A 26,650-nucleotide genomic window follows, 5' to 3' on the forward strand; every position below is an offset into this window, starting at 1 on the left:
TGGGACAATGGGTATGCACATTTAAAATTTTGAGAAGTATTGCTGGCTCAGGTGGCTTTTGTCTTCCAGTATGCCAGTTTTCACTTCTATGGTGGTGTAGTATGTGAGCATGTTTCCCCATATCTTTGACAAATCTGGGCATTATTAATGTTTTAACATTTAGAGAAAAATAATCCAGTTTCAGTTTATGTTTATTTATTTATTTTAAAAGATTTTATTTATTTGAGAGAGAGCAAAAGCGAGAGAGATCACAGAGGGAGAGGGAGAAGCACACTCACCACTGAACAGGGAGCCCGATGCGGGTCTTGATCCCAGGACCCCGGACCATGATCTGAGCCAAAGGCAGCCACTTAACCAACTGAGCCACCCACGTGCCCCAGCTTATCTGTTTATTATTTGTGAAGTTGAACATCTCTTATTGTTTGTTGGTTATTTGCATTTTTAAAATAATTTGCTTGGGCGCCTGGGTGGCTCAGTTGGTTAAGTGTCTGCTTTCAGTTCAGGTCATGAACTGAGGGTTCTGGGTTCGAGTTGCGCATCTGCATCGGGCTCTCTGCTCATCAGGGAGCCTGCTTCTCCCTCTCCTATGTCTGCTGCTCCTCCTGCTTGTGCTCCCTCTCTCTCAAATAAATAAAATCTTAAAAAAAAAATAATTTGCTCTGGTAGCTTTTCATCTTTCTACTCAGCTATCTTTTATTGATTTGTAGGAACCCTTTTATATATAACATATGTTGTAGATATTTTCAAGTTAGTTTGTATTTTAACTTTTGATTATGGCATCTTTTTTTTATGTGGTCAAATCTTTCTTTATGGATGGTTTCTAGCCTTGATAATCTGCTTAGGCTTTCCCTTTGCCAAGATTATAAAAGTAAGTTTAAAAATCTGTTCCTTTTTCCACTTGTATACTCCGCAAGAATCCTTCTGTGCAGGGAAAAGTGGTGTTTAGATCCATCGTTTGGGAGTATGATTAGCTACTAGACTGGTTTGTCATTTCATGAAATCTTTGAACATTGGGAGTACTAGACAGGAAATGTTAAGGAGTAAGGTGAAGTCACTCTCTAAATTGAGGCCAAATTAGTGACCTATATAAAAAGATATTTATATACATGATGGCTGCTCACATTGGAGATAATTGTTAAAAGGTAGAATAGATTGGCTTTCATGCTGATGAAAATTCTTTTCCAAAAGTTTTAATTTTCAGTGTATATTGAATTAGATCATGCTGTAATTTCTTTAACTGTTGTGCTGCCATCAGAGTATAAGGGTGCGGGGAGTGAGAGAGTAGGGTAGAATAAAGGAAAGGAGGGGTGCCTGGGTGGTGCAGTTGGTTAAGCGGTTAAGCGTCTGATTCTTGGTTTGGCTCAGGTGGTGATCTCAGGGTTGTGAGATTGAGCACTGCATGGGGCTCTGCACTCAGCGTGGAGTCTGCATCCCACCCCCCACCTCCGTGTCTCTCTCAAATAAATACATCTTTAAAAAAATAAAGGAAGAGAAAGGGGATGTGACTAGAAGGGATTACTTGGGAAGGAAAGTTAACAGTGCTGAGGCGTGGCAGTATGGAACAGACAAAAATCAGAGAGCCTCGATATAACCAACAACTCCATTTCCTGAACTATGTTTTGTTTTCTTTCTCTTTGTGGTTTTAAGCATTTGTTGTCCTAATACAGGTTGAAAAGCAGCACTGACTTTAACCTGATTATTAATACTGAGTTTTGGTATTTCCATGGTGCACGTGCTGTGCCATGCCGTGCTGTGCAGTGTGCATGTGCGAACAGTCATCACTGTTTGAATGAAGAATCATTTGGTAATTTTAAAAGTGAAACTCTGATGTGAAACGTTCATTTCCTCCAGAAGCAATAAAGTAAGTCATTGTCAACCTCAAACCCAATTTTTTGCAAATTATATGGAAGACTGTGGCTTTCTTTATTGTCCATCTTTCTTTAGCACCTGACACAAATGTCTTAGTTTCATAGCTGCGGTGTCCATTTCGTAAACAGTATTTTTTAGACTTAGATTTTATTAGGATGGGTTTGTGACTTTTGTACATTAAGAAATATACAAAAGAGAACATAAAACCAGGAAAGTCTATAAGCTTATTAAAAAAACCTTCAGGTGCCTGTGTACCTCCTCTGCTTTGTTTATTTGCTTAGACACAAGGCTGTTTGCGTGCGTGTGCGTAACATGCTTATTTGGGAGTTTTGACATTTTAAGAGTATGACATTTACTGCCAGGATCTAGGAAATACTTGTTAACTTTCTTATACTTCACAAGGTACTTTTAACAGGCATTTTCCTCACTGTAATAGATAGGTTGGAACAGGTAAAAAGGATTGAAAACTCAGAAATATAGCCATTAAGGATAGGAAGAGCAGAACACCTGGCTCTTGAACGCCATTCTTAGGAATTCAGATCCTTATTCAGATTTCATTATTCTGTATTCCTTATATCCTTGCCTGGGAGCAGAGGTAATTGCAAATAGAGATGTGTCAGTGATATGAAGGGATAATAGTTCATAAATGAGGGGAAGGGAAGCTTTTTACTGAGCCAAATTTAATTAATTCTCGTAAAGTATAAGTAGTATGAGTTCCACTTTACTGACGGGAAAACAGATTAAGGTAACCTGCCCAAGGTCACACATAAAAATCACTACAGCAGAGAGTCCAACCGAGGCTTTCTGATTCTAAGGTCTATTCCCATTCTCTACAACATACTTTCTTCAAAGCTAAAATCTAAACTAGTAGGGAAGGATATGTATGCAAAAGATAAAAGTGAGTGATTTAAATTGTAAATTACATTGTAAATGTTTCATTATGATTACATTTTAATTCAGTGTAACAAGGGAATAGAGCAATTAAAGAGAATATTGTAATCATCAAAATATTTTTTTCAGAATTTGGAAAAATCATATAAAGAAAAATAATTTCTAAGGTTTTTAGTTATTAAGGTCTTAAATGATCAGGGTTGTGAGAGTTATCCTTCTCTCAGACTGGAGTATAGATCCCCTGGGCAAGGATTATGCTCTTCAACATTTGTCTTCTCCCTAGCTCTGCCTGGAGTGGTGGGATGAGTATATGCACGTATGAACAAGCAGTACTTGTTTCTTGCCTCTTTAGTAATTGTGCTGTTGTTAAGAAAAATTTCACTTGCTTATTTTTTTTTTTAAAGATTTTATTTATTTATTTGACAGAGATAGAGACAGCCAGCGAGAGAGGGAACACAAGCAGGGGAGTGGGAGAGGAAGAAGCAGGCTCGTAGCGGAGGAGCCTGACGTGGGGATCGATCCCATAATGCCAGGATCACGCCCTGAGCCGAGGGCAGACGCCCAACCGCTACACCACCCAGGCGCCCCTCACTTGCTTATTTTTGTCCTGTTTTTGGCCAAATTCTGAGAATTAATATTGTTTTTCATTAGGCAGATTATTTTTAACTCAGGTAATTTTATCAGTTAACTTTTGCATGTGAAATAAATGCTGTTGCACACATGGAACTATCTCATTATGAAGAAATTATTGAAGGTAAACCAGTGTGTGTGTAGAGCTGTCCCTTTTTGTGGTTGAAATTCATATTTTGTGCAGTTCATGTTTGCTTACCCGTGTCCTTTTTTGCTTTTAGGATATTCGGAAATTCTTTGGGGTTATACCAAGTGGAAAGAAACCCGTAACTGAAACAATAAAGAAGAGTGAGAAAACAAAGTCCGCTGAAGAAACTTTAAAAGCAAAGAAAGGAATAAAGGAAATCAAGGTCAGTTTTTCAGATACAATATTGAAGTGTATAAAAAGTTAAATAAATTCAATTCCTAGACTTGATATGTTGGGAGGCTGAGGTAAATATAGATTTCAACTCATTTTGCAGAGGAAGAAGATAAGTGTATTTCTGATTAATGTAGCTGATGCATTTGTTGCTCATTTTTCTGAAGTAGAGGTGGAACCCTTTTTAGTTGTTAAAACTTTGCATTTTGTGACCAAAGTTTGTTCGTAGAGACGTAAGCCCCAAGTGAAAGGTGTTGGACTTCTGGTGACGGAAGGTTTTGGAGGAAGGCTTTATTCTTTTCTCTGTCTTCCTTGGGCCTCAGAGAAGTTAAGATACAGTGTCACTGTAGAAAGCAGGCAATGGCTACAATAGTGTTTCTGAATTATTATTATTCCACTTCCTGTAAAATGTAAGAATTTTGCAACTCTACAGGTCTGTTATCACTACTTCATCTTTTATGTTTTAGTTGTCATGTATTATATCTACGTATGTTAATACTGCACAGTCAGTGTAATAATTTCTGCTCTGAACAGACACAGATTTTAAAGAAATTTAAAGGAAAAAATTGATCTTTTATGTTTACCCACATATATGCCATTTCTGGTGCTTTCATTTCTTATTGAAGATAAGAATTTCTGAATTTCTATGTCATATCATTGTTTTTAAACCTGAAGAGTTTTCTTTATCATTTCTTGTAGTATAGGTCTTTTGGTAGCAAATTCTGCAAGTTTTTGTTTATCTAATAATATATTTTGTCTTCATTTTGAAGGATATTTTTGCTGGTTATAGAATTTTGGATTGGCAGTTTTTTGGTTTAGCACTTTAAAGATGTTCCATTGTCTTTTGGTCTCTTTTTTTCTGGAGAGATATTTGCAGTCATTTGTATTTTCTATTGTACATTATGTATTGTTTTTCTTGTGCTGCCTTTAGGATTTTTATCTTTGGTTTTTAGCTTTGACTGTGGTATGCCTGGGTATGTTTTCTTGTGTGTATGCTGTTTATGGTTTCTGAGCTTCTTGAATCTATAAATTTATAAATCTCACCAAATTTGGGAACTCTTTGCCATTATTTCTTCAAATATATGTCTGCCTCATTCTCTTTCTCTTCTTCTGGGATTCCAACTATACACATATTAGAATTTTGATACTGTCTCATAGCTCATCAAGGCTTGTTCATTTTTATCCTTTTTTGGTCTTCAGATTGTATAATTTCTCTGTTACTGTCTTCAGGTTCACTGACTATTTCTTCCTCTCCAATTTGCTGTTAAGCCTATTTAGTGAATATTTTATGGTGAATATTGTGATTTTCAATTCTAGAATTTCCATTTGTTTCCTTTTCATACTTTTTATTTCTCTTCTTTATGTTCTTGAATGTAGTTATAATAGCTACTTCAAACTTTGTCTTCTAATACTAACATATATTAGGATTTGGTCTCTGTTAAATGCCTTTTCTCTTGAGTCTGTGGTTCAAGTATTAGTTTGGGCTACTGTAACAAAATACCATAGACTGGATGATTTAAACAACAGAAATTTATTTTCTTATAGTTCTAGAGACTAAAAGTCTATGATTCAGGTTCCAGCCAATTCAGTTCTTGGCAAGAGCTCTTTTTCTGGATCATAGATGGCTACCTTCTTGCCAGGTCCTCATGTAACCTTGTTGTGAGCACATGGGGAGAGAGAGAGCTAGTGAGTATGTGTATATACATGTGTGTGAGTGAGCTCTCTGGTATCTCTTGTAAGGATATTAAGCTTATCAGATCAGAGTCCCATCCTTACGACCTCATTTAATCTTAATTACTTTCTAGAGACTCCATCTCCGTAGCCACCGTGAGGGTATAAGGGTTCAGCATATGAATTTGGAGGGATACAAGCATTCAGTCCAAACATTTTGCCAATGGCCCCCTGAATTCATATCCTTCTCACATGCAAAATACATTCATTCCATCTTAACAGTCCCCAAAAGTCTGAATTCATTGCAATATCAACTCCAAAGTCCAAAATCTTATCTAAATACCATTTAAATCAGATACAGGTGAGACTCAAGGTATGATTCATACTGAGGCAAAATTTCTCTTCATCTGTGAACCTGTAAAACCAGACAAGTATGTGTTTCTAAAACACAGTGGTGGGACAGACATAGAATATAGACATCGTCATCTCAAAAGGGGGAAATCACAAGGAAGAAACGGGAGATGGGTCCCAAAAAAGTCCAAAGCCTAGCAGGGCAAATTCTATTAGATCTTAAAGCTCGAGAAAATCTTCTTTAGCTCGCATGCCCTGCCTTCTGGATCCTCTAGAGCAGTGGTCTCACCCCCACAGCTCTGCAGGGTGGTCCTACTCCCAAGGCTTCTGGATGGAGGCTGATCGTTGAAACAAGGAATAAGACAGCCCTGATGATCTCTGAATCACCGTCATCTCCTTTTCTTGGAGAATAGTGCAGGTTTGTAGTGAGTAGCCTATTGTCCTGTCCTGTAGAATGAAGAAGTCTGTCAGCCTTCCTTCATTTTGTCTTTTTCATTTCGAACTAGCTGTGTTTTTGCTTGTGTAATCCCATCTCTTTATTGAGTGATAGTCCAGCCACACTTTTGGTGTTCTCTTTATAACGTGCATTCTCATTTTGTGCAATATAGACAGGTTGAGTATTTTCCAGATCTTTTAAGTCTTGGTTTGTGTTTGCTTAACAATTCAGTTCATTTCTCTCCTCTTGGATTTTACTATAGAGGACCCAGGCTGCACTTTCCAACATTTTACTTCGAAGTCTCCTCAGCTAAATACTCAATTTTATTGTTCACGAGTTCTATCTTTCACAAAGCACTAAAACACAATTTAGCCAAGTTCTTTGCCAGTTTATAACAAGGATTGCCTTTTCCTCCAATTTCCAACAATCTGTTCCTCATTTCTGTCTGAATCCTTACCAGAATGGTCTTTCATGTTCATATTTTACCAGCATTCTATTTATGATATATATATTCTCTAAGATGATAGAAGCTTGCACTATAGCTCTTCTCTTTTGTCCCTGAGACCTTGCTGGAGTTGCATTTAACATCCGTGTTACAACCAACAGTCCCTTCACAGGAGCCTACATTTACATTTTACAAAATTTTTCTCTTTATGTATTTATTTTGTTTATTGAAGTACAGTTGATACATAGTGTTATATTAGTTTCAGGTGTACAACAACATAATTCAACAGCTCTGTGTTACGCTATGCTCGCAAGTGTAGCTGTCATCCATAGCTATACAACACTATTACAATATCACTGACTGTATTCCTTATGCTATAACTTTCATCCCCATGCCTGATTTGTTTCATAACTGGAAGCCTGTACCTGTCACTCTCCACATCCCTATTTGCCCATGCCCCCAACCCCCTTCTCTCTGGCAACCACCAGTTAGTTTTCTGTATTTATGGGTCGGTTTCTGTTTTGTTCATTCATTTTGTTTTTTTAGATTCCACTTACAAGTGAAATTATATGGTATTTGTCTTTTGCTGTTTGTCTTACTTCATTTAGTATAATAATACTCTCTAGTTGTCAGAAATGGCAAGATCTCTTTCTTTTTTATGGCTGACTAATGTGTGTGTGACATCTTTATTGATGGACATGCTTTCATATCTTGGCTGTTGTAAACGCAGTAAACATAGGGGTGTATGTATCTTTTTGAATTAGTGTTTTTGTTTTCTTTGGATAAATAGTAGTGGAATTACCAGATTGTATGCATTTCTATTTTTAATGTTTTGAGGAGCCTCCATACTATTTTCCACAGTGGCTGCACCAGCTTACACTCCCACCAACAGTGCATGAGTGTTTTTTTTTTTTTTCTTCCACATACTCACCAACACTTGTTTCTTGTCTTTTTTATTCTAGCCATTCTGACAGGTATAATGTGATATTTCATTGTGGTTTTGATTTGCCCTAATGATTAGTGATGTTGAACATCTTTTGATGTGTCTGTTGGCCATCTGAAGGTCTTTTCTGGTTCTTTGCCCATTTTCTTAATCAGATTATTGGGGTTTTTTTGGTGTTGAGTTGTAGAAGTTCTTTATATACTTTGGATATTAATGCCTTATTGGATATATTGTTTGCAAATATCTTCTCCCATTCGGTAGGTTGCCTCTTCATTTTGTTGATGGTTTCCTTTGCTGTGCAAAAGCTTTTTATTTTGGTGTAGTCTCAATAGTTTTATTTTTTTCTTTTGTTTCCCTTGCTGAAGGAGGCATCTAGAAAAAGATTGCTGAAGGCCGATATCAAAGAGATTACTGCCTGTGTTTTCTTTTAGGAGTTTTATGGTTTCAGGTCTAACATTTAGGTCTTTACTCCATTTTGAGTTTATTTTGTTTATGGTGTAAGAAAGTGGTCCAGTTTCATTCTTTTGCATGTAGCTGCCGATTTTCCCAGCACCATTTGTTGAAGAGACTGTCTTTTTCCCATTGTATATTTTTGCCTCCTTTGTTGTAGATTAATTCAATATATAAGTGTGGGTTTATTTCTAGGCTCTCTTGTTCTGTTCCATTGATCTAGGTGTCTATTTTTATGCCAGTACCATACTGTTTTGATTACTGCAGCTTTGTAGTATATGTTGAAATGTGGGATTGTGATAACCTCCAGTTTTGTTCTTCTTTTTCAAGATTGCTTTGGCTATTTGGGGTCTTTTATGGTTCCATACAAATTTTAGTATTTTTTGTTTTGGTTCTTTGAAAATTGCTGTTGGCATTTTGATAGGGATCGCTTTGAATCTGTAGGTTGCTTTGGGTAGTATGGATGTTTTAATAATATTCTTCCAATCCATGAGCCTGGAATGTCTTCATTTGTGACATCTTCAGTTTTGTTCATCTATTTTATAGTTTTCAGAGTACAGACCTTTCATCTTCTTGATTAAATTTGTTTCTAAGTATTTTCTTCTTTTTGGTTCTATTGTAAATAGAATTGTTTCCTTAATTTCTATTTCTGATACTTCATTATTAGTATATAGAGATGCAACAGATTTCTATATATTTTTCTGTCCTGTGACTTTACTAAATTAATTTATTCTTATGTTTTTTTGGTGGAGTTTTTAGGGATTTCTATGAATAGTTTGTTATTTGCAAGTAGTGACAATTTTTTTCTTTACCAATTTGGATGCCTTTTGTTTCTTTTCCTTGTCTGGTAGCTATGGCTAGGACTTCCAGTACTAGTACATATATTTTTTAATTTCTTCTTTGGTTTCATCATTGACCAATCAGTTGTTTAGTAGCATGTTGTTTAAACTCCACGTTTGTGGTTTTTTCCCCAGTTTTTTTCTTGTAATTGATTTCTAGTTTCATACCATTATGGTTGGAAAAGATGCTTGATAATGAGTTTAGTTTTCTTAAATTTATTGAGACTTATTTTCTGGCTTAACATGTTACCTGTCTTGGAGAATGTTCCACGTGCACTTGGAAAGAATATGTATTCTGTTGTTTTTGGATGGAATGTTCTGTATATATCTATTAAGTCCATCTAATCTGTTTCCTTATTGATTTTCTGCCTGGATGATCTATCCATTGATGTAAAGGGGGTGTTAAAGTTCCCTACTATTGTTGTAAAACTGTCAGTTTCTTCCTTTTCATCTCTTAATATTTGTGTGTGTTATGCATTTATGTGCTTCAGTGTTGGATGCATAGATATTTACAATTGTTATATCCTCTTGTGGGATTGATCCTTTTATCTTTATGTAATGCCATTTTTTGTTTCTTGTTACAGTTTTTGTTTTAAAGTCTGTTTTGTCTGATCGAGTATTGCTGTTTTTTTAAGCAATACTTGCATATGATACTTGAATACTAATTTTTTTTTTTTTTTTTAAGTTTCCATCTCTTCACTTTCAGTTTGTATGTGTCTTTAGGTCTGACTTGAGTCTCTTGTAGGTAGCATATAGATGGGTCTTGTTTTTGTTATCCACTCTATCAGCCCCTGTCTGGTTTTTTTTTTTTTTTTTTAACCCAGTGTCTTTTGATTGGAGCATTTAGGCCATTTACATTTAGAGTAATTATTGATAGATATATACTTATTGCTGTTTTGTTAATTGATTTCTGATTGTTTTTGTAGTTCTTCTCTGTTCCTTTGTTCTCTTGCTCTCTTTCCTTGTGATTGATAACTTTCTTCAGTGTTGTGCTTGTCTTTATTTTTTGTGTATCTATTATAGGTTTTTGGCTTGTGGTTATCATCAGGTTCCTATGTAACATGTGGTAGTCTGTATTACATTGGTGATCACTTAAGATCGAACACATTCTAAAACAACTTCATTTTTACTCCCCTCCGTCCACTTTTTGTATATATGTTGTTAGGTTTTACATCTTTTTATTATGGGAGTCCTCTTAATTAACTTTTTAAAATATAGCTGATTTTACTACTTCTGTCATTTAACCTTTATACTAACTTTGTAAGTGATTGCTCTACTACCTTTACTGTGTTTGCTTAGTGAATTTTCTTTTTCATAATTTTCTTCTAATTAGAGCCTTTTTTATCCACGTAAAGAAGCCCTTTAACATTTCTTGTGAGGCTGGTTTAGTGGTGATGAAATCCTTTAATTTTTGTTTATTTGGGAAGCTCTTTATCTCTCTTCTGAGACCCCTATAATGCAACTATTTGTTTGCTTGATGTTTTCCAAGAGATCCTTAACCTGTTCTCATTTTTTTAAAAAATTCTTTTTCCTTTTTGCCGTACAGCTTGGGTGCTTACCATTAGTCTCTCTTCCAGATTGCTGATCTGTTCTGCGTTCTCTAATCTGTTGATTACCTCTAGTGTATTTTTCATTTCATTTATTGTATTCTTCAATGCCCGTCCTTTTTAATATTTTCTCTTTGTTGAAGTTCTCACTGAATTCATCCACTCTTCTCTCCAGTTGGTGTGCATCTCTATGATCATTAATATTTTTTTTTTTTGAAGTTTGAAATGTTTAGCAGATAGCTTGGTTATCTCTATTGTATTTAGTTCTTTTTCTGAGGCTTTGTCTTCTTTCATTTGAAGCACATTCCTCCGTCTTCTCATTTTGCTTGACTTTCTGTGTTTGTTTCTGTGAATTAGGTGGAACAGATATTTCTCGTAAACTTGAAGGAATGATCTTGTGTATGGTCATTCCCTGTGTAGCTGCATGTGCCTGGTGACTTTGGCTGGCTGGCTGAAGTTGTAGCTGGTGGTCCTGGGGTACTCTGTGCTGGGGTGCCCTGGTGGGATGGCCTGAGCTGGGGTGGGTGTGGGCTGGGGTGGTCCTAGGGCTCTCTGCATAGAGGGTGCCCTGGCAGGACTGTTGAAGCTGAAGTAGGTGCAAGCTGGGTGCTCCCGGGGGTCTCTGCGCACAGAGTGCCCTAGTAGGACAGTTGAAGCTGAAATGGGCATGGGCCAGGATGGTCTCAGGGTTCTCTGTGCTGAGGACAGCTGAAGCTGAAGTATATGCAAGTTGAGGTATGCTGGGGTACTCTGTGTAGGGGTGCCTGGTGAGTTGTCTGGATCCGAAGCAGGAGTGGGCAGGGTGGTCCCCAAGCATTGCACGTAGTGGGTACCCTAGTGAGTCATCTGGAGCCAAAGCGGGTGTGTTCTTGGGGAGTTCTGCATCAGGGTTGCCCTGGCAAGTTGTCTGGAGCAAAAGTGATGTTTTGGGGTGCCTTGTGCCTGTGTCACCTTGGCAAGACAGCTAGCACTGTATGGGGGAGCTGACCAGGGATGTCGTGTGTGTTGTGCTGGGGTCACATGGGTGGGGTGTCTAGGGCTGGTGTGAGATGGGTCCTGGGGTTTATTGAGGTGATATGCCAGCAAGTCACCAGGACCCTGCTTCTGTCCATGCTGTCAAGGTGGAGCCTTGACCCCTCCAACCTGGAGAGAGTTCCAGCAGCTCCCCCAGCCATTTCGTGGAGTTCTAGAGCTGAATTCTTTGTAATCTAGTTACTCTTTTAAACCACGGCCTTTTTTCTCTGCCCCAGGGAAGATAATCTTCTTATGGTCCCTCAGTACTATCTGTCCCTGATGCAGTTCACAGTGATGGGTGGGGGTTCCTTTCGTTACCCTGTCTCTGTTTCTCTTGCCTTTCTCTATGTGGTCTCTCTATCTTTTGTTGTGCAGAAGCTGTTCAGTCAACCCTCAGTTCTTCAGGAGGAATTGCTCTATAAATAGGTATAGATTTGGTGTGTCCTGTGGAGGTGAGTTCATTGCAACATCTTGGACCAGAAGTCCTAGGCTTTTTTTAAGCAGGCACATCAAAAACTTTCTAGCCTTCATCATAACCCAGTTCCAAAGCCACTTCCATATTTTAGGTATTTTTTACTGCACAACTCCATTTCATGGTAACAAAATCTGTGTTAGGATTCTCTAGAGAAATAGAATCTAGAAGGAGATTTATTTTAAAGAACTCATGCATGTGATTATGTGGGCTGACAAGTACCTAGACCTACAGTTGGGCAAGGTGGAGACTTACGATAACTGATGGTATAGTTTAAGTGTGAGTCTGAAGTCTTATGAACTAGGAGAGCCAGTAGTTTGATTGTAGGCTCAGGCCTGCTAGACAAGGGTAGTAGGGTTGAGATTCAGGAATAGTTGATGTCCCAGGTTGAAGGCAGACAGGAAGGAGGAATTCTCTTATTTGGGAGAGGGTTAGCCTTTTGGTCTCTTCAGACCTTCATCTGATTGGATCAGGTTCACTCACATTAGGGAGAGGAATCTCCTTTAGTCAGTCTATTGATTTAAATGTTAGATTCATCCAAAAACACCTTTATAGAAACACTAGGATAATGTTTGATGTAATATCTAGGTACTTTGTGGCCCAGGCAAGTTTACAGGTAAGAGGAAGCATCACAGGTCACATTTCCTACTTTTTTGTGTGTATATGTCTGGTTATTTTGGATTTATGTTGAATAGTGTGAATTATATAGTGTAGGCAATCTGGATTCTATTATATTCATCCAAAGAGTGTAAATTCTTTTGGTTTAGCAAGCAGTTAATTTGGCTGAACTCAAACCCTAAGCTCTTGTCTCTGCTGTGGTGGGCAGCAGATGAAATCTTTGTTCAATTCTTTTATCCTTAGCTGGGCACTGGGAGTTGTTCTATTCCTATGTAGTTCAGAAGACAGCTACAGGTTTGGGCTAAGTTTACTGCAGAATTTGAGACTCTCCTTCTGTGGCTCTCTCCCTTCTGGGAGTTAATATAGTTGATTCTAACTCTGTCCTCCAGTCTGGTGGTGTATTTGAATTATAATAGTTCATTTATCTCATTTTCTTGCAAGGTAGTTGCTTGTTCTTATATTTTTCAAATTTCAGTGTAATGAATAGAAGCATATTTCTTTTTTTAAAGATTTTATTTTATTTATTCACCCCCTTTTATTTATTTATTTATTTATTTATTTATTTATTGTGCACATGAGTGGGGTTGGGGTCAGAGGGGGAGAGAGAATCTCAGTGCGGAGCCTGATGCAGGGCTTGATCTCACAATCCTGAGATCATGACCTGAGCCGAAATTAAAAGTTGGATGCTTAACTGACTGAGCCACCCAGGTGCTCCTAAGATTTTACTTTCAAGTAATCTCTACACCCATCCTGGGGGCTTGAACTCACAACACTGAGATCAAGAGTCACATGCTCTAATCAACTGAGCCAGCCAGACACCCCTAGAAACATTTCTAGCTTATAATTGGTTACATTTTTTAAAATCTGCTTTCTTGATGCTTTTTGGGAAAAGTTAAATGTGAGGTTTAGTTAACATCCATTATCTCATATAGATATAGTAAAAGGAAAAGAAATTTCTCCTGTGGTGAGAACTTTTAGATCTACCCTCTTAACAAGTTTCCTGTGTATCAAATAGCAGTGTTAACTATAGTCTCCATGTTGTATATTACATCCCTAGGACTTATAACTAGAAGTTTATACCTTTTGATTACCGTCCTCCAGTTGTACCTCCCCTCACCCCCTGCCTCTGGTAACCACAAGTCTGATCTCTTTTTCTATGAATTTGGTATGTTTTTAAATTTGTTTTAGAGTCCACATATAGGTGAGATCATACAGTGTTTATCTTTCTCTGACTTAGGCAGTGTAATGCCTTCAAGGCTCATCCGTGTTGTTGCAAATGGTAGGACTTCCTCTTTTTTTATGTGTATCACAACTTTATCCTTTCCTGCTTTGATGGTCACATTGGTTGTTTCCATGTCTTGGCCATTATAAATAATGCTTCTGTGAACATGGGGGGTGCAGATATCTTTTTGAGTTAGTGTTTTTGTTTCCTTTAGAAGTATTTCCAGAAGTAGAATTGCTGGGTCATATAAAAAATTTTTTTTGAGGAACCTCCATACCGTTTTTCATAGTGGCTGTACCATTTTATAGTTGCACCAGCAGTCCAGAAGGGTTCCTTTTTCTTCATATCCATGCTGGCGTTTGTTATCTCTTCTCTTTTTGTTGGTGGATCTGGCTTATTCTTCAGTCTAAGTAGGGCATTAATGACATTTTGGGCTGTATAATTCTTTGTTGTGGAAGACTATCTTGTGCACTGTAGGATGTTTAGAAACATCCCTGGTCTACCGTCTACCCATTCAGTCCATCGCCCTCCCCCCCCAGTTATGACAAGCAAAAAATGTCTCCTGGGGGGGGGCGCAGAATTACTGAGCTCAAGTCTAATGAGAAAAAAACAGCTAAGTTATATAGACTTTTTGTGTGTTCTAATTACACTGTGATGTTTACAGGTAAATAGTTCTTGTAAAGAAGATGACTCTAAACAGAAGCAACCAAACAAGAAAAAGAGGATCATCTATGATTCAGGTAATATTTCTTCTGAGGAGCTTTGAACTTTTAAAATAATTTTGTATCCTTCAGAACAGTGTTTTCCAAACTGATGTTCTGTGACACACAGCTCTCTCTGATGTTATAATAGGTCCTCTGAGGAGAGGGCTGTATGCTCAAAGTTGGAAACAGTTTTATTATACTGTAGAACTTATCAGAGCTGAAATGTGTTACTGTGTTAAATGTTTGTTCGGGGGTGGGTATATAATATATATAGCATGTCTTAGACTTACTTTGAATATGGCATATTTATTTTTTAAAATATTCATACTAACTTCTCTTGCAGCTGAGCTTCTTGGAAACTGAATTTGAAAAACAGTGCCTTAGAATATTGCTTTAGAAACAAAGATCTTAAATTTAATTTTTGTGCTTTTAGTCTGGTCCTTTTTTGTTGCATTTAAAATGGGACAAGCACCATATACAATATTTGAATACACTTCTAAGATGGGGAGCGTGTATTTTTTGCATGCCTTTGATGATACGTTAAAATAATGGTAGAATTCAGAAAGTTTTAGGTTTTACTTTTGTGGAGAAGATCCATCTGGTGTGAATTCTTAAAATTAAAAAGGTAAGCATTTATGAATTGTTAGGATTTGACAGTGATAGCAAAGATTCTGACTCCATCCTAAAAATACTTGAGTCTTTATTTTGAGGCTTTTACTGCTGTATATCGTAAGGAATTTGAAATAAATACACATCCCCATTCCCTGGGAGTTTCTTTCTTTTGGGAAACTGGAAATTGAATTGTTTGATGCAGTTTAGGATAATATGAAACAGGATTTATAAATGCATGGTTCCGAGGAAAAGGAAGGATACTAAAGTTTATGAAACTTCTATTTTTGTACTACTTTGTCTTGGTTTGTATTTAAGTTTCTTGGGTGGTTATGTTTTGGTAGACAGACCAGTGCTCCAAAAGATGTCCATACCCTAATTCCTAGAACTTGTGAATATGTTAGGTTACATGACAAAAGGGAAATTAAAGTTGTAGGTGGCATTAAGGTTGATAATTAGATGACCTTAAAGTAGGGAGATTATCATGGATTATCTGGGGGTGGGCCCATTGTAGTCACAAGGAAGGTGGAGGCAGGAGAGGGTGGGGGAGAGCTAGAGAGCGTGAGAGATACTAACTGTGGAAGAAAGTCAGAGAACCAGAGAGATGGCAGCATGAGAAGGATTTTGCCTGATGTTGCTGGCTTTGAAGATGGAGGAAGGGAACCATAAACTAAGGAATATTAGCAATCATTAGAAACTGGAAAAGGCAGGGAAATGGATTTTTCCCTAGAGTATCCAGAAAAGGATCATAGCCCTGCTGACACTTTGATATTAGCCCAGTGAGACCCATATGGGATTTTTAACCTCAGAACTCTAAGATAATGTATTTATGTTGTTTTAAGTCACTAAATTTGTGGTGATTTGTTATGGTAACAAAAGAAAAGTAAGACAAAGGCTTAACACAAGTAGAAGTAACCTGCGAGAATTCACAGTAAGAGTTTTGCCTCGAAATGGGCCTTGAGGAATTGGTTAACAAAATCACTTTAAAAACACACTGTATTTTACTGTTTCTTTTGAGAGTTTTGTTTGATTTTCCTCTCATGTACAGATTCAGAATCAGAGGAGACAGTGCAGGTAAAAAATGCCAAAAAGCAACCAGAAAAATTGCCATTGTCTTCTAAACCTGGTAAAATTCTGCGCCAGGATCCTGTTACGTACATTTCAGAAACAGGTAAGGTACTGAATATGTTTATTGTTCTAGAGAGGAGTGGTGTGTGTTATGTTCTTGAGCTCTTCAGTCTGGATGTACCTCTTTCACTTTCAGTGGAATTTCTGTTGCCTTTTTTGCTTTTTTGGTTTATATTTGTCAGAGGAAGGCTATAATCATTATCTTTGGCATTTTCTGTGGGTTAAGGGCCATTGTAAGGACCAATTACAGGAGAATTAGCCTCGGGATTTTTTTTTAGGTGATTTTTTTTTTTTTAAGATATATCTATTTATTTTAGAGACAGAGAAAGAGATTGTGAGTGTGTCAGCACGAGTGGGGGAGGGGCAGAGGGAGAGAGAGCATCCCCAAGCAGACTCCCCACTGAGGGCATAGCCTGATGTGGGCCCGATCCCAGGACTCTGAGACCATGACCCAGTCCGAAACAAGGAGTCAGCCATTTAACCGACTGAACCACCCAGGTGCCCCTAGGTGTTCTATATTGAATAAGCTGAAGTTCTATCTTGAATCATAAATTAAAATATTATTGGTGTGTTTTAAAACTTCTTTTTTATGTAAGTTTTTTATCTTGCATTCTAAAGTCATAATCTAAGTATATAACGGTTATTCATATTTGTGTTTTATAAAATCTAGCACAGGGGCACCTGGGTGGCTCAGTCAGTTAAGCACCTGACTTTGGCTCAGGTCATGATCCCAGGGTCCTGGGATCGAGCCCCTTGGCAGCTCTGCATTCAGCAGGGAGTCTGCATGTCCTTCTGCCCCTTCCCTCACTCGTGCTCACTTGCTCTCTCTCAAATAAATAAATAAAATCTTTAAAAATATGTAATCTTGCACAGGTGTGACCTGAATTCTTTGTATTCTCTTGTGACACTAAAGACTTTAGTGCTGACTTTTTAAAAGATTGTTTTTGTACTTAAATTTATTTGTTTGATCTGTTTTGAGTGGTCAAAAAGCAAAAGACATTTGTAAATAATTGTACAGTAATCCTAAAATGGTAAAATAGTATAAATGATTGTTTCATAGATAGTATTCATTTATGGTGAGGAACTCTGAAGTGTCACCTGAGGAAAAAAACTCAGATGCGTTCATTGTAAAGTCATTTTGATTCTGGCATTGTTAACTACTAGAGGAGACCGTAACAGGAATGAAAGGTTAGATGTAGTAATCGTCAAATTCACAGAGCCTGTTGAATGGGGTCCTGGATAGAAATGCTTGCAGGGGCCATGAAAGCATCTCATAGGCTACTGATTTGTTTATATTGAAGAAAACCTCTGAAACTATTATTTTTAGCACTCTTTTACTTGTATTGCTAGTGAAGTGAATACACCTGGTTTGAAGAGACAGGGTAAAAGCTACATAATTATTTTGGCACAGCATATTACAACTTATATTCAACAAACATTTATCGAGTGTTTTTTACATCCCGGATACTAGGTGCTGTAGATACAGAAGATGACCAAAGACTCCCAAGTACTGTAGGAGTCGCTGGAGGCAGCGATAAGTAGTCAGGCAGAGTGCGTAAGTGTCAGATTTGATCTGGCCCTTGAAGGATGCGCAGGAGATGGAGGAAAGAACGTGTCAGCTTGGGGAGATGACATTATTTAAGGCATAGCATCCAGCACAGGGGTTGGTATGTTCATAGGACACAGAAGGGACTGCTTGCCCACATGATGGGGAGTGGTGGGAGGTAGAATGAAGGAAGACCTTGAAAGCTAGGCAGATGAATTTAGACGTAACATAGCAGGGAAAAGGGAACCATTAAAGTGCTTGAAGAGAGTTGTGGAATGATGAAAGTAGAATTTAAGGGTGATTGATAGATTGCTAGTGTTCAGGGTGGGATGGAGAATATAGAAATTGTAATGAGGGAAGTTGAGGCATTTACTAGGAGTGAAGTAATGAGAGACGTAAAACGTTTGCAATAGTAAGGGACTGATTTATAAACATTTTTGAGAAATGAGTTACAAATTAGGTGTTTGGATTACCTGTGGTACTATTAGGATAATTGGAGAATTGATGTCATTAGCATGTTTAAGAGTTTTTTTGTTGTTATTTTGTTGTTATATTATTTTCATTTATTTATTTATTTAAGAGATTTTTATTTATATATTTGCCAGAGAAGAGAGAACAAGTAGGGGGAGTGGCAGGCAGAAGGAGAAGTAGGCTCCCTGCTGAGCAAGGAGCCTGATGCAGAGTCCATCCCAGGACCCTGGGATCATGACCTGAGCTGAAGGCAGATGCTTAACTGATTGAGCCACCCAGGCGTCCCTATTTTCTTTTATTTTTTTTGAATAATCTGTACACCCGACGTGGGGCTTGAACGCACAACCTTGAGATCCAGAGTGTCATGCTCTACTGACTGAGCCTGCCAGGTGCCCCTTGTTTTTTTTTGTTTGTTTGTTTTTCTTTGTTTTTTCCCCCCAATTACAGCTTTATTGAGATACACAGTTCACCTCTAAGATTTTAATAGTATTGGAATTTGTGGGTATAGGTCCAAGTTTTCGGAGATATAAAACTTTACTTACAGTTATGGGCTGTTACTTGAGAGTGTGCAGGTACTCATGGTAGATAAATTGGTCGGTAAGTAGGCAATGAAATGGGAAAGAAAGTCCTTGTGTTGTAGAAGGAACCTGAGCCTGGAAGGTCAGAAGCCCTGCCTGAGGGTCCATCTTTGGTTCCCATCCCACAGCTGTTTGAGTCTGTCTCACTTTCTATAAAGCAGAAACCTAATTGAATAGGCTTGTAGTGGAGACTTACTGGAATGATGCATAGGAAAGAACCAGACCCAGTGTCTGAAGGCAGTCCAAAGGAAAGGTGGTCCAAAGGAAAAATGGAAAAGAAAAACAAAAACAAAAGAAGCCCACAGATGAGCTTTGTAGGGTCTCAGAGACATTTATTTGATAAAATTGTTCAAATGATCAAAAACAGAATGTAGGTGACATGGACTATTTTCTGTAAACTTTTTGGTAAGCTGAGATATTTCTTCATTATGGCAGAGGCAGACTGACTCTTTAACCTTTTTGTTCTATTGCTAAATATCTGCTCAGGCACATTGTGCAAATGCACTCTTCTATTAAGAGATCCCCCTCTGAGATCTGGCCACCTTTGTGAAGTTTTGAATATGTGGGAGGGATACTAGAAACAGTATGGTGATAGGTTTATTATGGAACTGAAGGTGGTGTGATCAAGCTTTCCAGTGACACCCTGGAAACGTCAAAGTTAGTGTGCAGACAGCCGTGGCCTTCAACTGTGGATCAGTTGGCTATCCTTATCTTGTGATTTTAGGTACACAGAAGGGTCAGACGATTTAAGCTCTGATTACAGATTTTCTTTAACATGGGATCGTTTATTTTAGACCAGGTATTTTCGAATGTTATTTTCTGAAGAGATATCCAGCACTTTATCTGAAATTTCTGTGAACGTTATCAGTGTTTATGTCATTATGCTGGTGGCATGTACATGGGAAAGTGAACATTGTCCCTTTTTGTAGCTGAAAATCTTGGTGTGGGATGTACCTAATAGGATGTTTGGTATTAATTACATAGTATTCTGTTTTTTCTTAGAATTACGATACAGGAAAAAGCTAGTTCTTTTCTTGCCTGTATTATCTTTTCGTACTTTTTTATTCCTTGAAATGACAGGTGCATGGGAAGAAAAATAAGCCCTTTTTCTTATTTTTCTTCCCTCTATAAGAGAATGAACTGTTAAAAAGCAGTCCATAATAAAATCAGAAATATAAAGAGTTTTAAGAAAGGTGCAGCTTCTTGAAATTAGTAAGTTGGAAAATTCTTCACCTTAAAATAGTTTTAAAAAATGATTTAGTTTTTTTTAAAGCTAAAACTATAGTTTTTCAGTAGTGGGTCATGAATAAATATTCACATTATAAATGTAAATATTTACATTATTAGTATAAGGTTAAATAAAATATTTGTGGTAATAATAATTTAAAAATAAAAAGTCTAACCTAAAATGTATTGTTGATTGGGAGCTTGGAGCATCTTTTGGAAAAGGATTATATGATAGTGATTCAGTTTTAAAACCCTGTTAGTAACAGAAGAAACAGGGGCACCTGGGTGGCTCAGTTTGTTAAGTGGCTGCCTTTGGCTCCGGTCATGATTCAGGGTCCTGGGCAGCCCCACTTTGGGCTCCCTGCTCAGCAGGGACTCTGCTCTTCCCCTGCCCTGTCCGGGTTCGGCTCATGCTCGCTCTCTCTCTCTCTCTCTCAAATAAATAAAATCTTTTTAAAAATTAACAAAAGAAACACTTTTTGCTTCATTATTCCGTTTTATTTTTTATGAACCAGTTTTGGTTTGGTACTTTCCTTGCAGTATAGTATTTGTAGTGTTTAAGAGCATGAGCTCTTGATTCAGACTGGCTGGGTTAAGCTTCATTTACCTTCCCCATGTCTTAGTTTCCTCATTTGTAAAATGGGTATTATTAGTACCCACATCAGAGGCCTTTGTGATGATCAAATGAGATAATCCTTGAAAAGCATTTAAAACAGGGTCAGGCATATAGTAAATGCTCAATAAGTATTAACTGTTAGTTTTACATTTTAATTTGGTTGTATCCCTGCATATGTCTTTAAAGACTATGCTGAAGACATTTTGGTTTTGCTTAAGTACTTAGGACTTTCTATTGATTATGTAGCTGTGCTTCAGAAATTTAGAAATTGTATGTGACCCACTTATGTTGTGGCAGTGCACTGTCCAGTATGGCAACTACCAGTTACTTGTGGCTGTTCAGCACTTGAAATGTGACCAGCTCAAACTGAGAGTATTTTAAGTGTAAGGTACAGATTTCAAAGGATTAGTATGAAAAAGAGGTAAATTATCTTAATTTTTTAGTATTGATTATATGTTGAAATGAAAATAAGTTGGATATGTTGGGTTGAATAAAATATGTTGTTAAAATTAATTTCACTTGTTTCTTTTTTCCTTTTTTTAAATGTGCTTATGAGAAAATTTAAAACTCTCTGTGTAGCTCACGTTTTATTACTGTTGCATAGGGGCTTTATATAAACAACGAGAAAAATTTAGGAAATAACCTTAATTTAGAAAATAACCTACTTCATTCAAGTGCTTTTTTTATATTGTTATACAGTTCTTTAGGCTATATCATACTGATCTTTAGGCTTATTGTTTAGCTCTATGACCTATTTTTCATCATCACTTTTATTAAATCTGTCTTCTATTGATTTTTAAAGTACTTTGATTACATTAATCTCCCAAATTATAGGGAAAGGAAAAAATGACTTATAAACATCTTCATAGCTAACCACTGACTCTAGTAAAATGTTCTTGTAAGTTGGTAAAAACCCAAATACTTGTTGTCCTGGGTAAATATATTTACTTTTAGCTGTTTAATGAAGTGAGAGACCTTGAGTTTTGTTTGGCAAAGATGACCTTTTATTAGGCAGTTTCATCAGGGGCTCGTGTTTGGTTGAGAATGATGGGGGTTTTTCCCTGTCTTGAAAGTCGTTTATGAGTGGTAATTTTAATTGAGCACATAATTCCAAAGACAGTGTTCTTGAAGTTATAATGAGTTTTGGGATGTAAAATGGGAAAAAATTGGGAATGTGGTGGTCTCCAATTCACCACGTAATACTAGTGACCTGTGACTTGGGAAAATAGTAGGCGGAAAATATTGCTGAGGATGTGTGTGTAACAATCTCTTTTGCTGATTTTTAGAGGCATATAGTTTTGTTTACCAGACAAATGGGGATAGATGATGTATAGGATAAAGAACTTTCTTAGATGTTTTCAGGAAAACTAGGGTGATTGAGCCTGAAAATTTCTTTGAAATGAGAGGAAACTAAGAACTGTGTATTACAATTCTTTGATTTTACTTGTTCGAAAATTAATATTGATTTGTACACTAAGACTCTATAAAAAAAACTAAATTTATCATTTTAGGGGATGAGAATTTATATTAATATAACTTTAAATTACCTAAGTAACACATTTAACCACATTCTCACTGAAAAAGAAGTAAACAATTCAGATGAAAATGTTTTATTCCCTCATTCATCCCTTTTGCCTTAGGTAGCTATATAAATAAAAAGTATATACACACATCCGTATGGATATACACACACGCACACGCACTTGTATTTGAGTGGCCTTTTATTACAAAATTTCTGTAGCTTGCTTTTTCATAACTTAATGTCTTTGACTCTCTTTCCCTCCCTCCCTCCCTCCCTTCCTCTCCTTGTCTCCCTCCTTGCCCCTTCCTCAGCTTATGTCTCTTTGTTTCAATACAGAAAGATTCCTATCTCATTCTTTTAAACTTCTGTATGGAATTTAATAGTGTGCATTCAATTTTTTTCATGTTCTTATTTTGGATATTGGATTATTGATGTGTGCACATACCTGTTTATGCTTCATTGCAATGTAATATATTTAACAATAAATGGGTGATTCACAATGAAGAATATGATCCCTTAAAAGAGAATAGTATTTTTTTTAATGTTTTTTTTTATTATATTATGTTAGTCACCATACAGTACATCCCTGGTTTTTGATGTAAAGTTCCATGATTCATTAGTTGCGTATAACACCCAGTGCACCATGAGATACGTGCCCTCCTTACTACCCATCACCAGTCTATCCCATTCCCCCACCCCCTCCCCTCTGAAGCCCTCAGTTTGTTTCTCAGAGTCCATAGTCTCTCATGCTTCATTCCCCCTTCTGATTACCTCCCCTTTCTTTATCACTTTCTTCCCCTACTGATCTTCCTAGTTCTTATGTTCCATAGATGAGAGAAATCATATGATAATTGTCTTCTCTGCTTGACTTATTTCACTTAGCATTATCTCCTCCAGTCTCATCCATGTTTCCAGTTTTCTTCCTGTAAATTATTTCTAGTCATACCATTGTAGTCAGAAAAGATACTTGATAATGATTTCATCATTTTTAACTTATTGAGACTGTTTTGTTGCTTAATATATGATCTATCTTCAAGAATGTTTCATTTGCTTTTCAATGGAAGGTCCTGTATGTATTTAATAAATCCATCTAGTCTAATGGGTCATTTAAAAGTAATGTTTTCTTACTGATTTCTGTCTGAATGATCTATTCACTGATGTAAGTGAAGTAAGGTCACTTACTATTATTGTATTGTTGCCATGCTCTCCCTTTTGTCTGTTAATATTTGCTTTATATATGTAGAAGCTCCTATGCTGAGTGCATAAATATTTACAACTGTTGTATCCTCTTGTTGGATTGACCTCTTTATCATTATGTAATGTCTTACTTTGTCTTTTATTATAGTCTTTTTTGAAAGTCTATTTTTCCTGGTATAAGTATAGCTACACCAACTTTCTCTGACCCCATTTTCATGGGTCATCTTTTTCCATCCCTTCACTTTCAGTCTTAGTGTGTACTTTGATCTGAAGGGAGTCTCTTATAGGCAACCTAATCCATCAGTCTTGTTTTTCTTACCCATTCAGCCACTCTATGTCTTTGGATTGGAAAATTTAGTCTATTTACATTTAGAATAATTATCAATAGGCACACACTTTTGCCATTTAGTTGATTGTTTTCTGGTTGTTCTGTAGTTCTTCTCTGTTTCTTCTTTACTTGTTTGCTTCCCTTGTGATCTGGTGAGTTTCTCTAATGTTATGTTTATATTTCTAGTTGCCCAAAGAGCCGAGGGTCCATTTCTGGGTTCTCTATTCTGTTCCATTGGTCTATGTGTCTATTTTGTGCCAGTACCATGCTGTCTTTGTTATCACAGCTTTGTAGTACAGCTCGAAATCCAGCATTGTGATGCCCCCAGCTTTGTTTTTCCTTTTCAACAATTCCTTGGCGATTCGGGGCCTTTTCTGGTTCCATACAAATTTAAGGACTATTTGTTCCAAGAGAATAGTATTTCTTGAGGTTCATTTTAAGGATGTACTTTACCTACCTATATTATGAAGAATAGATAGGGCTTCCACTTTCTGCTCCAGGGCACAGTGCTCTTATGAGGGTTCCCCCCGCACCTCCACCAGCAGCATTTGTATTTTCCTTTTGGCTTTTACTAACCTTATTGATCAAAGCACCACTAATAATATGTATTTTTTTGAACATGTGCTGCTATTAAGTCAGGTCTTTTCCAGTTTTCAGGTCCAGAAAAGGGGGACTTTACACTTTATTAAATTTCTTTCTGAAAGAAACTCTTACATCTTTTTTTTTTTTTCTTAAGAAATTTAAACAAAATTATTAGAGAGAGCACTCATGCACACCTATGTGGTGGGGGGAGGGACAAAGGGAGAGGGAGGGAGAATCCCAAGCAGGCTCTGTGCCCAGTGTGGAGCCTGATACCAGGGCTCAGTCTGAAATCGACCCTGAGATCATGACCTGAGCCAAAATCAAGAGTTGGACGCTTAACTGACTTAGCCACCCAGGTACCCTGAAGCTCTTATATTTTTATCTTGTTAGATTCCAGGCTTTTGTATCCTTATCCAGTCATTTATTTAACAATACTTAACAATATTAAATCCTCACTAATTTATTTATTCAACAAACATCATGTGTTCACTGTACATAATAGTGTACTGGATAATCTATGAAATAGATAAAAGAATAAAGCATAGGGGGAATGAAACATGAGAGACTATGGACTATGAGAAACAAACTGAGGGCTACAGAGGGGAGGGGGGTGGGGGAATGGGATAGACCGGTGATGGGTAGTAAGGAGGGCACATATTGCATGGTGCACTGGGTGTTATACACAACTAATGAATCATCGAGCCTTACATCGAAAACCGGGGATGTACTGTATGGTGACTAACATAATATAATAAAAAATCATTATTAAAAAAAAAAAAGAATAAAGCATAGTCTTCAAGGGCTTAGAGTTCACTGGGGAGATAAGTGTTTTATATAAAAATTATATAAGGAAAAAATTAACAGTGATAAAAATATCTTCTAAGGATTTGAGGAGAGAGGTAACTTGTATTTTGGAGGTTCAGGAGACATTTCCTGGTGGAGAGAGAAGTTTGAGATAAATGTGAAAGGTTTGGAAGAATTTAACATGGAGATTTAGGTACTGTGTGTACTAGAAAGAGAGAATAATGTGTGAGCTTGGAAATCAATAGCGCTGTTTCATATGCATCATTCATTACTTTCTAACCTAGTCTAGAAAGAGAAAATCTATTTTAAAAATTCATCTTATAAACTTTTACAGATTTACATGATTAATACTACCTAGTGTTGTAGCTCATATGTATTTTTTTAATGAAGAAACTTTTTTTTAAAAAGATTTATTTATTTTAGAGTAAAATAGTGTACAGTGAGTGAGTGGGGGTGGGGTAGGGGGAAGAACAGAGGGAGAGGGAGAATCTCAAGCAGACGCCATGCTGAGCAGGGAGCCTGAGGTGGGGCTCGATTTCATGACCCTGCGATCATAGCCTGAGATGAAACTAAGAGTCAGATACTTAACTGACTGAGCCACCCAGGTACCCTGTAGCTCATATTTCCTTAATTATGGGATCTTCTACATAGGAGTCTCTTACTTTATTTGAAAGTAAAGAACAAAAGGCAGGGAGAATTCTACCATAATAATAAAATAAATTTCATCTTGTGTACTACTATACATTTTTTTTCCAAAGCACTTCTGACTTCGTGGAATGGAATAGCATTATTATATGGCTTATAATATCCATCTCATTTGATCTTCAGATCTACCTAGTATTAGGGACGACTTACTTAACAGAAAGCTTAAGGAAGCAATTTTGAATTCTAAAGTTGCACAAAGTTTTACTGTGCAGTAGTTCTTTGGATATTCCTCATGTACTTATTTTTTCATATCCTCTGATTTCATATCTTCTACAAATTTGATAAACATAGCTTTGTATTTCTTTCCAAAGCATTGGTAAAATTATTTAGTATTAAGAGACAGTTAAAGGGGCGCCTGGGTGGCATAGTGGTTAAGCATCTGCCTTCGGCTCAGGGCATGATCCCGGCGTTATGGGATCGAGCCCCACATCAGGCTCCTCCGCTAGGAGCCTGCTTCTTCCTCTCCCACTCCCCCTGCTTGTGTTCCCTCTCTCGCTGGCTGTCTTTATCTCTGTCAAATAAATAAATAAAATCTTTAAAAAAAAAAAAGAGACAGTTAAACCTTTTCCAAAACTGACATGATCTATTATCAGCACCTTGGATATAGCTTTTCTGTTTCTTATGAATGGTTGTTCAATTACTTATGGGTCTTAATGACTACTGTTACTTATCTTGTATTTCTTCATCTTGCCATAAATCAGTGCTTCTCAATCAAGGGTGACTTGCCTCTCAGGGAACTGTTGGCAGTATCTGGAGACAGTTTTGGTTGTCACAGCTGGCAGGTGCTATGGTGTCTAGTTGGTAGAGATGCCTACTGAACATTGTACGATGTGCAGGAGAGCTCCCTACAGAAGGATTATTTGGCTCAATGTCAATA

The 26,650-nt window shown here is 37.1% G+C and overlaps 1 protein-coding gene across 2 annotated transcripts in view; it reads left to right on the plus strand.

The window, feature by feature from the left end:
- RFC1 (replication factor C subunit 1) overlaps positions 1-26,650 on the plus strand; it is a 77,235-nt gene that overhangs the window by 10,123 nt on the left and 40,462 nt on the right. For both annotated transcript variants that reach the window (XM_008701409.2, XM_008701410.2), the window contains exons 2-4: positions 3,612-3,740; positions 14,421-14,496; positions 16,118-16,240. In XM_008701409.2, coding sequence (XP_008699631.2) covers positions 3,612-3,740; positions 14,421-14,496; positions 16,118-16,240 — 328 coding nt within the window. The remainder of the gene's footprint in view (positions 1-3,611; positions 3,741-14,420; positions 14,497-16,117; positions 16,241-26,650) is intronic.

The sequence above is a fragment of the Ursus maritimus genome, unplaced genomic scaffold (genome assembly GCF_017311325.1).
Source record: "Ursus maritimus isolate PB19 unplaced genomic scaffold, ASM1731132v1 scaffold_8, whole genome shotgun sequence".
Lineage (NCBI taxonomy): Eukaryota > Metazoa > Chordata > Mammalia > Carnivora > Ursidae > Ursus > Ursus maritimus.